Here is a 12715-nt window from a genome sequence, read left to right on the forward strand (position 1 = left end):
GTTTTATACTCAAATTTGACATGAATTCCCGTCCATTACACCTTAGTATTGAGGAGGAGTGAAAATGGGGCGTTATGATTGCATAATCCCAACGGTCGGAGGAGAAAGGGGCTTCGGTCTGCCAAGCTCGTTGAGCTTCGGTCCGTAGTTACGTTGGGCCTTCAGCCCAATAATGTGGTCGTCTCCTATGGATTTTCGTTCGTTGGGCCTTATTGGGCCCATAGCTGACAATCATCTTAGAGCGTCTAAGAACTCAATGATATACACATGTACCACTAAAGAATATGGTAATTGTATATTGTCAAATTGACATAATTTCTCTTATTTCCCTACTTTTGTGTCCGTGCTATTGACCTCATTAGAATTCGTTATCTAAACAGACCTCTTGAATGGAGTTTTCCAGCATAATGTTAGTTGACTCATTTGAAGTTGTAAACTCTAATGAACCGAGAAAATTCATTTTTTCTCCTGATATCGTTCACAAGTAATAATTATTAAAGAGAAAAATAAGGTTATTTACTACCATATGTCCTGGTAATTTAAGTTTTCTCCAGTGTTCTAAAATTTGGAAATTGACATTGTTCGGTGGGGGTACCTTTCAGTGATTAATTGGATAATCGGTGATTAATCAGATTGATTAATCTGAGCATTAATTGGATTGATTAATCGGAGCATTAATCAGAAATATTTTAATAAATTAATAATAATATATAATTTTACTTAAATTTAATTAAATTTTCATAAAAATTACAAAAATAATACCAACTATAATTAGTTCATATTTGATATTTAAGTGATTTATGCATATTTTTTTATATTTAGTTCATAAATAATAATTAATACTCACAACATAGTAGTTAGAAAGTTAATAACTACTATATGAAATTAGATATAAATTCTTGATATACTAAAAAATTATATAGCGAATCAACTACAAGAGATTGTGAAATGAATGAATCGAGTAAATTTTCGGAAGAAATAATAGTAATTTATTTGAATAAACTTATTCAATTATTGAAGATTATGATTTAGGGGCATATGATAGTCAATATAAGTAAATGTTGTACTATTAAATATTAACTATTATTTTAAATCTTAATTTTTCTTTTAAAAAATAACTTTTTCATTAATTTTCATTATTTAACCGAATTGACCGATTTTTAATCCGAACTGACCGATTTTTAACCAATTTTTTAAAAAAGGCTTTTTGACCTGATTTCCGATTAATCGAGATGGGATCCGTCCGAACTCCGATTAATCGATCATTTTTTAGAACACTGGTTTTCTCTAGTAAAAATGCCACTTATTACTCGCAACCTAATAAAGTAAAAATTTGCTGAAATCTCATACGAAAATACATATGAATTGCTTCCGGCCTCATGAACGATGTCGCTGATACGAGTAATTTAAGACCTGATAAAATAAAAGGGAGCTTAAGAAAAAGACATGACTTTGTATAAACTTGGCGAGAAGTGTACATAGTTGTTGCAAAAATATACTTTCATCTGAGACTGGTCAATGAACTCATATTTTTTTTAATTCTTTGATGTTTTTATCCATTTTTATCCAATTGGTTTATAGGTATTCCTATATAGATCTGATTCAATGGCTGAACTATTTTTATGTCTCAATTAATTAACTTTGTTAAAATAATTAATATTTCAATTTTGTAAATTGCCGAGGTCAGGGATGTAGTTGATATTGTTAAATATCAAATGATAATGACTATATTACTTTTGTTGTCTATTATATATCCAATAATCAATTACTGGTTTTGTTAATGAATTAATAATTGTGGATGAAATTACATAAATAAGCCCAGACAAAATTGCCATAATATTTTCATTTTGCAGTATCAGTCCTGATATTTTATGTTGATGGAGGAATTTGGGAGCAACAAAATTTGAGGTTCGTAGCCGGAAACAAGATTTGTGACGGTGGTTCTCCGTCGGAAAACGTGAACAGTAATCATCGGATTTTATGAATAGTGTTCGTCGGGAAGTATGAACAGTATTTGGTGGTGGTGATTGTTGGTGGCCGAGATTGCTTAGAGTTAGTGGTGGCTCCTTTGCGCTCTCGCTTCTGACCCCTTGCTATTTGCCTACATATCCCTATTTATAGGGAATCAAGCCAAGGTAGTTCTTGGGGAACAAGAAACCTAATGGGCTTAGATCTCTTGATCTGAGGCCCAGTAGGAAACCCACCGGAAATCGTCTTCTACTAGCTTTAAGAATGTCCGCCGATGAGGCCCAACCACAAAGGCCCAAGGATCGTCCGCAGTTTCGAGACTTCACGGATAAGGCATCTCCCTGACCAAGGATAACCCCCCGCTACCAATTGTTTCTATAATCCATGGATGCAGGTATAGCCGTGGTTTACCCTAAATGTTGGACGCATCCTTGTCCCCCGATAAGGAGCCCCTACCAGATTACAGGACAAGTGATCCCAAGCTTTTGGGTGCAAAGTGCAAGATACTCCAAAGTCTCCCTATGGGGACACCCGTTGACTACAGAGACAGAGCTCCCAAAGCACACACCAAAATTCACCCCATATCCCCAATGAGGACACTCATTGACTACAAGAGGAGGCCTTCCGTCCATGCATACCCCTGGAGGTCTCTAACCACGGACACCGCCTTCCTGTGGTTGTATTACAAGAATGAGTTCTTCAATAGAGTACCTGCATCAAATAGGTTAGTAATAACAATCTCCATCTTCCTTGAATCCTACAGAGAACCTATCCAAATATCTATGCTGAAGTCCCATCCAAGCCATCTTTCTCACTCAGGGTACGTTCTAAGATCTGCCACAGGTGAGGAGCTAACCTAGAGAATTAGTCAGCCTTTTCTTAATAATAGGGCGTGCATTTCTCACTTAATGAGGGCACACCTTCCGTCATTGCATGTTCTTTAATTAATCTCTCATAACCATAGGGCGCACCTTCCCCTATCAATAGGGCGCGCCTTTGCCTTTTTTAGGAAGGAAACTTCCTTAATCTTCTCCTTAATTTTAGGCATTCATATCTTAATTTTATCTACTCTGTCTGACTTTCACCTGAATAATGTTTATATTAATTTTCGGTCTTAACAACTACCCCCCCAAATTCCACATGTCATTGGAAATGGGATTGGAATTTTATCTATCTTTATCAAAATTTGTATAAACTTATTTACCAATACTTTTTATATATATATAGGGCGCGCCTTTAACAAAGCGTCCCCTATGAATTTTCAATCTTTCTCTATTCAAAATTTCAAATAACTATAGCCGAAAGGGGCGCGCCTTCACGAGGGCGCGTTCGGGAATTCCAAACGGTTTAGAAACGGTTCCCCTTATTTTTCGGGAATCGTGACTGACGTGATTGAAGTGATTGACAGCTGTCTTTTTCAGCTATAAATACAAGTCAAAATCAATCTTTTATTTTTGGGTTGAATATCAAGTAGGTCACTTAATGCGTCTAAATGTATCAAGTGAGTTACTGATTACAAAACTGACTCAAATGAGTCACTTATTTGAAAATTTATATAAAAAATATCACTCGATCGTTAGTCGAAATTCTTAAAAGTATTATATATTGAGTTTCACACATTTTTTATGAATGATGTTACATCCGAATGAAAGGTTCTAAGTTTTAGTATTTTAGATAATATTTTTAAATTCTTAAAAATTTATCTACTATTTACTTTTATTTAAATCAAAAAAATAATCAAAAAATTAAAAATAAATAGTTGATAAAATTTTAAAAAGCGAATAATATTATCTAAAATAGTAGAACTCGGAACCTTTCATTTGGATGAAATATCAATTATATAAAATATATGAAACTCAATATATAATACTTTTAAAAATTTTGACTAACGACAGAGTGATAATTTTTTATACAAATTTTAAAACGAGTGACTCATGTGAGTCAGTTTTGTAATCAGTGACTCACTTGATACATTTGGACGCAGTAAGTGACTTACTTGATATTTAACCCTTTATTTTTTACCTCATTCTCCCTTTCTTACTTTACCTTTCTTCATAAAAACACCACATCGGCGAGAGATATATTTGTGTAGAACCAACCTCTTTCTTCACCATCTCTTTAATCCTTTCCGGTCAATCTTCTTCCCCGGTCAAAAAGGTACACAAATCTTTTTATATTTCTGAGTTTCATCAATTAAATCATTGTTTATGTCATATAAACTGCTCATTTTCCATTCTTGAATGTGTATATGCTTGTGTGTGTATATATGCATGTGTATATGCGTGTATATATTGTATATTCTATGCCTTAATCGGGTCTAGAACACATACATCGCGGAGTTTATCTATGATACACCAACAACTTAGGGCGCATCATCTCCCTTTATCCACCATCAGCGTACCCAAATTTTAAGTATTAAACATAACTTTCCCTGTCAAGGCGCGCCTTACTCCCCCATTTCCTTTTTGTCTTCCAGTCCGCGATAGGGCGCGCCTTCCCCTTTTAGGTAACCTTCTTACCTTATGATAGTAAACATAACTTTTTATTGGGCACGCCATCTTTGCACAGGGCGCGCCTCTGAAACTTAATAAAATAGATGCTTTTTTGGTCTAATCCAACATATACCATTTCTAAATGAGACATGCTACCTTCTCAATGCATGTCTTCTACCATTTGCTTTTCATGTTTTCATCTCCTTTTTCTAAATTAGATGTGCCCTTAAACAAATTCTTTCATTTATTTTGTACAGCTGGCAGACGAGGGCGCGTCCTCTCCTTTTCATCCCTTTAAAGTCTTTTGCACAAGGCTAGGAATCTTTTTCCTCCACCTATTTCTTTCAAGCCAGACTTCCCAGAATCTCATAGGACTCCCCACTTCCTAGGACAGGAGGCGCGTCTTATTCAAGAGTTCAAAGAAGGCGATATTATGGCAGATTCTCCAAGCGATTCCCTAGACCATATGCCTTTATCTCAAAGGAAAGTAAATAGAAACTAGTTCAGAAGGAAAGATCTCCAACTCCCGTTAGCACATAATTGGATGATGATGATTAGTTGGAAAGTTTAAACATAGATAGGTACAGGGGCGATGAAATTGGAGTCAATGTTGGGGCATGACCATCCAAGGTCTCTTACAGGGCTATTTCTCCAAGCCTTTCTTCAAAACAATCACAGGGCGCGCCCACTTCCCCTAATTCAGAGGGCGTGTCTGATGATATGTCTCTGGAGCTTAAGGAGGAAGCAAACTTCTTTGATGAAGATACCTACCAGTTTTCTAATTCCTCTGAGCCTTCCCCCATTCCTTTTGAACATTGGAAGGTTTCTGATAGTGAGCTGGACTTTGACTAGAGCAAGTATGAGGTCTGCACAGAGGCCATGAAGAATCAGAAAGGAACAAGAGAAGCTATTTTGTGCGGGGCTTTCCTTTAATTGCTCAGATGAGCAATTAGAATGGTTGATGAAGTATAATGATATGGAAGAAATATGGGCGCGCCCTCTAAGCATGATGCGCCCCCACCTCTTCAACTATGACAGAAATTTCAAAATCCCAAGGATGGTTACTAGTTCAAAGTTGGTATCCCTAGGTGTGGGTGTGCCTCTTCATCCCTACTTGAGGGATGTAATTGAACTATATGACTTAGCTCCTCTCCAACTATCCCACAATAGCTATGAGCTTGTCCTAGCTCTATACATCATGTACATGGACTTGGGATTCCCTGCACCTACTATGGAGGAAGTCAGTCACTTTTTCAGCCTTAGAAAGTCTGATCATGGCTATTACTACTTGATCATGGACAAACAGCACAACAAGAAAGGCTTTTCATCAGGGAAAGTCAGCCATGAAAAAGGATGGAAAGAAAATTTCTTCTATCTATATGATGTTCCTATAATAAGAATCCAGTTTAACACATATCCAAGTAAGGGCACGCCTTATTTATTTTTCTTTTTGTTCACTTGTTATTTTTCTCGTCTGTACCATACAAGCCCACCGTGCAGGATCTTGAGGGCGTGCCCAAAGAAATGGCGGAGACCATTCTTAAAATTGCTATAGAGAAGTGGAATTTAAAGATACTTATCACTGAATTGTATTTAATGCGAGTTGGTATTCTATCTGATCGTGTTGGGATCAAACGCAGATACATAGAGTTCAGGAAAGGCGTTCCTCTTACTCGTGTTAGAGAAATTGATAGTCACGAGGAAGAAGACGAAGAGGAACATGAAGACAGCGTCACCCAAAGTGAAACTCCCTTAGGTTTGACTAATGATAATGCTTATGGAGGCGCACCTTCTTTCCAAGGCGCGTCCTATAGATATTTTTATCTTATTGTCACCTTTAATTTCTATCCATATATAACATATTATACTTTAGAATGCTTCGTACTTGCATGCATTTTTTCCCGCTGCTTCTTCCTCTGTATATCATAAACACATGTATCATGCCTTTAATAGCAGCTTTAATCTTGCTTGGGCGCGCCTTAACTTATAGGCGCGCCTTCTTGCTATTGTTTACTAATATTGATTTACATGTCTTATGCAGAAATGGCTCCTCCCAGGATTCCCAAATCTTTCGGGGCGCGTCCTAATGAAAAACCCAAGTCTAAACCACCAAGGAAAGATGCATCCAAAACCCAGACTCTAATTCCTACTCCTCCTATTTCTCAACCTATTCCTGTAAAAAAGGTTGTGGTATATTTAACCGAAGAACAGGGTACGTCCAAGAAGCTTCGGATACAGGGCGCGCCTTCTCACCCTTCTACGCTCAACACCCCTGACATCTGCTCTGGCCAATCTCCCTTCTTTTCTTCTAGTTTGGCCTTCAGAGTATGTTTAATGATCTTATTGATGGCCTCTATCTGGCCATTACTTTGTGGGTGTTAGACTGCGGCAAAATCCTTCTTGATATTCAACTCCTCGCAAAGCTTTCTCAATTCTTTGATGTCAAACTGCTTCCCGTTGTCAGATATGAGCTTGTATGGAATGCCAAATCTGTAAACTATAGAATTGAAGACAAAATCTTTGATTTTCTTTGTCTTGATCATGGCCAATGGCATAGCTTCTGCCCACTTCGTAAATCAATCAACAGCTACAACGGCATATTTCACACCCCCTGGCCTTGGGAAGTTCTTCGATGAGGTCAATCCCCCACATAGAAAAAGGTCAAGGACTTGCTAATGAGGTTATGGACGTTGCTGGGGTGTTTGAATAGTTAGTGAATCGTTGGCAGCGATCACATGCCCTAATAAAATTGAAGGCATCTTCCTTCATGGTTGGCCAATAATATCCTTGTCTAAGGATTTTCAATGCCAATGAGCTACCCCCGTATGATTACCGCAAATACCTTAGTGTACTTCTCTAAGAATATAATTTCCTTCTTCCAGATCTACATATCGTAACAACAGTTGATTAAACCCTCTCTTGTACATCACCCCATCATACTCAACATATTTTGCAGCCTGATAATGAAGGCGTCGAGCCTACAGTTTATCTTCCGGAAGAGTCCCTTGTCCATCTGGAAGCCCATTTTTGCCAAGGCATCTGCATCACCATTTTCTTCCCTTGGCACACCTTCCAGTTTGGCACTTCCAAACCTTTGAAGCAAGCGCTGCACGCACCTCATATATAATTTAGTTCGAGGACCTCGGGCTTGGAACCCTCCATTGACTTGATTCACTACTAGCTCTGAGTCACTCCGAGCTATCAAATTCACAACTCCCACTTCCAAAGCTATCTTCAGGCCGCTAATCAATGCTTCATACTCAGAGTCATTGTTCGTGACATAAAAATTGAAGTGAATGGTACTCATCAGACGGTGTCCTTCTAGGGTAACTAAAATAATCCCGGCTCCTGCTCTATTGTTATTCACAGCTCCATCAACATGCAAGACCCACCAAGGGTGTGGGAACTCTTCTCTCACTTCGACAGGGGCATTTCCCTGCGATGAAGGTTCTGCCAACACCATGGCCTTATCATCTACCTCAGAATCGAACTCAAGTAGGAAATCGGTCAATGTCCGCCCCTTGATTATTGTGCGAGGACAATATCCCAGATCGAATTGTCCCAACTCTACCGCCCACTTTAGCATCCTTCATGATGACTCTGGCTTATGTAAAATATGCCTGAGAGGATAAGTGGTGTGAACATCTATTCGATATGCCTTAGCTTCCGTGTTGCAAGGACAAGGGCGTATACTAACTTCTCCATACTGGTGTATCTGGTTTCTGCATCTAAAAACCTCTTGCTTATGTAGTACACCGGTGACTGATGACTTTAACGACCACTGATGTCAAGCACATAAACAAAATTTAACACCGAAGTCCCGGTAGCGGCGCCAAAAATATGGTCGCTGTAATTCTAACGTGAAAAATACACACAAGCGTACGCGATCACAAGTAGTATAAGATATAAGTCAAGTTCGTTCCCACAGGGACTGGGTTAGGTTAAGTTCAGATTATGCACTTATGCAACAATGTATGGTTATCGGTCAATGCTAAGACAAATAACAAATTGAGTTTGATTTAACTAAGAGATTATACTAAATAGCATTAACTAAGAGAATTAAGATTGAATTACTTATATGAGAATAAATATGGGATTCTAACTTCATTAAATACTCATTCAAAGTCTATGTCATTAACACTAACATGTGATGATGATGACAACTAATCAGATAACACGAAATTAGTATGCGCCAACTTTCATTGTACGTATACCCTACTATCAAACATCCACAATTAAGATAGAATTTGAACAGACACCAATTATTCTTAGTCCCTATATGTCTATAAGATTTGAAAATATAACGGTTTAAGAACAAGTTATCTATCTTGATTACATAGGGTGAATAAGATGGTTAAAATTACCCATGAATTATGCATGTCAATTCTTACATAAACCTATGCTAGCATGGCAAGTTCTAAACCTCTATATTTACTGTCGCTTCAATAGAGATTAACAAACAATCTTAGATGTTAGCTACGCATCAAAGATAAATAAGCACAACCAAACTAGGAAATCACAAATCACCATACATAAAGGATTATAAAATAATTAACTATTGAAATCCATAAATAAATCCGTTAGAACCCCATGACAATGATTAGTTCATAATCGAACTCATCGTCACCATGGGTTCCAATGAAAACATGATAATAAAAAATATAAGAGTACTAGGGTTTAAAGACAAATCGAAAACAAGCATCCAAAGTATCAACTATATTGAAGAATATAAAAGTCTTCTTCTCCGTAGCCATCTTGTGCTCTTTAGGTCTTCTCAATGCTCTCCTTTTTCTTCTTCTTATTAAAAATGACTTTTTAAAGATATATATAGGTTTTTGGTGGACCAGGGCTCTCAAAATCTCACAATCGTACTCAAAACAGGATTCTGGACCAGGAACCCCGTACGGCCGCCCCGCTTCCCGCGCGGGCGTGCGCAAAATCTGACAACCTGGCACGGCCGCCCCACTTCCCACGTGGGCGCGTCGTGCCTTTGTACTTTGAATACATTTTCTTGTTTTTGTTGTAATTTGAGTTCCGTTTGTCAGAATTTGACGATTCAATAGTCCACGCGAAGCTATCGAGATGATATTTAACATGAACATGGACTAGGCTTCCAATTCTGATCTTTTTTCAGCATATTTCCTTAAAATCTCATTTATTCATCCAACTAATGTCTGTAATACAAAAACACAAAAACACATCAAACATACCAGATACTTGAGTCCAAAACACCAATTTAAGCCTGAATTAAAGTGTTCCGGGTAGATATAAAATCCACTTATCACCAACGGTCACTTCCGTATCCTCTTCCTTATCGATCCGTCGATCCGCGAGGAGGAGCTCTCTCATGATCGCTATGCCGCTCCTGATTCTCAAGAGAATTTAGGGGCACACGCGTAGTACCAAGAGGCGTCACATCTCCGCGTTTGGCCTCTTTTTTCCATTCCAACAGTAACATCCTTAGATCATCGTCAGCCAAGCGGATCCCCAAACAATCCTTCAAAGCAGCGAAGCCTCGTTGCTCATTCCCTGGCATGAATTCTTGTTGTCGACGTTATTCAAGACTATGCCCAAATCGGTGAGGGTGAGTAATTACTCGGTTATCTGTCCACGGTACCTCCCGACCATCGGTGTCTTCATCAACAAGTTCAACGATCGGGGTCACATCGTTGGAGTAATTCAGACATCGTGGGGTTATTGGTATATGCCCGCCTTCAGTCCGACCGTGACCGTCCGAGGAATCTCTCTCAGTCATGAGAGATTTCCCGGGTGCGTGGGTAGCACGATTATGACGAAGGCCCCTTCTGGTTTTGCGTCACTCCACGATGCTTAGCCTTAAGTCGAACCCGTTTAGATATCTCCCATGCGATATAGTTGTTCCAGCAAGTTAGCGTTACTGATCAGTACAGGCGGTTGACCCCCAACATCTGGAGTGGGGCGATCAGTCATAGGCAGAACATAAGGCTCGTGGAGATCAGACTCCTCTTCAGAACTTTTATCATAAAAACTTCCATCACTTTATTGAGACATCTCTCCTCCTAGATGCAGATCTTAATTAGCCCCTCCTTCTAGCACCAATGAGGAATTTGGGAGCAATAAAGTTTGAGGTTCGTAGCCGGAAACAAGATCTGTGACGGTGGTTCTTCATCAGAAAACGTGAATAGTAATCATCAGATTTTTTATGAACAGTGTTCATCGGGAAGCATGAACAGTGTTTGGTGGTGGTGATTATTGGTGGCCGAGATTGTTTAGGGTTAGTGGTGGCTCCTTTGTGCTCTCGTTTCTGACCCCTTGCAATTTGCCTATGTATCCCTATTTATAGGGAATCAAGCCAACGTAGTTCTTGGGGAACAAGAAACCTAATGGGCTTAGAACTCTTGTCCCGAGGCCTAGTAGGAAACCCACCAGAAACCGCCTTCTACTAGATTTAGGAATGTCCGTCGATGAGGCCCAACCACAAAGGCCCAAGGCTCATCCCAGCTTCGAGACTTCACGGATAAGGCATCTCCCTGGCCAACGATAACCCCCCGCTACCAGCTGTTTCTCTAATCCGTGGATGCAAGTATAGCCGTGGTTCACCCCAAATGTTGGATGCATCCTTGTCCCCCGATAAGGAGCCCCTACTAGATTACAAGATAAGTGATCCCAAGCTTTTTGGTGAAAAGTGCAAGATACTCCGAAGTCTCCCAACGAGGACACCTGTTGACTACAGAGACAGAGCTCCCAAAGCACACACCAAAATTTACCCCACATCCCCAATGAGGACACACATTGACTACAAGAGGAGATATTTCGTCTAGGCATACCCCTGGAGGTCTCTGACCACAGACACCACCTTCCTGTGGTTGCATTATAGAAAGAAGTTCTTCAATAGAGTACCTGCATCAAATAGGTTAGTAATAACAATCTCCATCTTCCTTGAATCCTCCAAAGAACCCGTCCAAATATCTATGCTAAAGTCCCATCCAAGCCATCTTTCTCACTTAGGGCACGTCCTAAGATCTGCCACAGGTGAGGAGCTAACCTAGAGAATTAGTCAGCCTTTTCTTAATAATAGGGTGCGCCTTCCTCACTTAATGAGGGCGCGCCTTCCGTCATTGCATGTTCTTTAATCAATCTCTCATAACCATAAGGCGCGCCTTCCCCTATCAATAGGGCGCGCCTTTGCCTTTTTTCAGGAAGGAAACTTCCTTCATCTTCTACTTGATTTTAGGCATTCGTATCTCAATTTTGTCTACTCTGTCTGACTTTCACCTGAATAATGCTTATACTAATTTATGGGCATAACATTTTATATGAGTCATCATATAATCCGTTTAATTTAAGAAAAAAATAATTTCCACACCTGAAAGAAAATAATGTACATAATATACGATCGATATACCTTTTTCAGAAGCATGCATTAACAATTATATTTTCATGTCAGATAAAACGATGCCATGGATCCTTCACTAATAGTGAGACCTGACAACATTCGTGTCATTTACAAATATTATGTGTATTTTTGTATTTTCGTGTAACAAAATTTAAACTCGAACCCGACCCCAATTTATATTTGATTACCAATTTAATGACACTAACCCGGAACTAATATATTCGTGTTTACCCGCTTTAGTACACTAGTGTATACGAATTATATATGAAAAAAATTAATTGTTAGAAAATATAATAGACAATTAAATATTTAAGTAAACAACAAAGTTCCGAATACAAATGCATGAAACAAGTAAAAAGGTTCTTGTATATAACAGACTACAAATTGTTTAACATTAAAATGAAATTGAAAAAATAAAGTTAACGACCCGATCTTGCTTATTTCTTTTTGCATCCACGATCATAAATATGAAAATAAATAGCATATATTTAATTTAACTTTAAATGTCTTAAAAATAAATAAACAAGTTTCAGGAGGAGGATAACAGATTAGCAGTTGTGTCTTGAGTTGACACCTTCAATATTATCACCTTGAATATTTTCGTATTTATATATATATATATATATTATTTAGAAAAAGGTAAAATTTATATTTGGTATTTAGTATATATGTATATTATATATTTTTAAAAATTTAATTATTTATTTATTTAGTGTACTTTAGTTTCGTGTCGTGTACCTATATATTAAATCCAAACCCAACACTAATTATATTCGTATTTTTTCGTATTCATGTATTTTCGTGTCTGTGTCACAAATTTTCGAATCCAAACACTTATTATTCGTATCATTTCATATCGTATTCACGTGTCGTATAATAG

The 12715-nt window shown here is 38.2% G+C and overlaps 1 protein-coding gene across 1 annotated transcript; it reads right to left on the reverse strand.

The window, feature by feature from the left end:
• Positions 1-7386: 7386 nt before the first annotated feature.
• On the reverse strand, positions 7387-8046 carry LOC141713384 (uncharacterized). Its single transcript, XM_074516776.1, has one exon. The coding sequence runs from the start codon at positions 8044-8046 to the stop codon at positions 7387-7389; it is 660 nt and encodes a 219-aa protein (XP_074372877.1).
• Between the last annotated feature and the right edge of the window lie 4669 nt (positions 8047-12715).

The sequence above is a fragment of the Apium graveolens genome, chromosome 1 (assembly GCF_009905375.1).
Source record: "Apium graveolens cultivar Ventura chromosome 1, ASM990537v1, whole genome shotgun sequence".
NCBI classification, from domain to species: Eukaryota; Viridiplantae; Streptophyta; class Magnoliopsida; order Apiales; family Apiaceae; genus Apium; species Apium graveolens.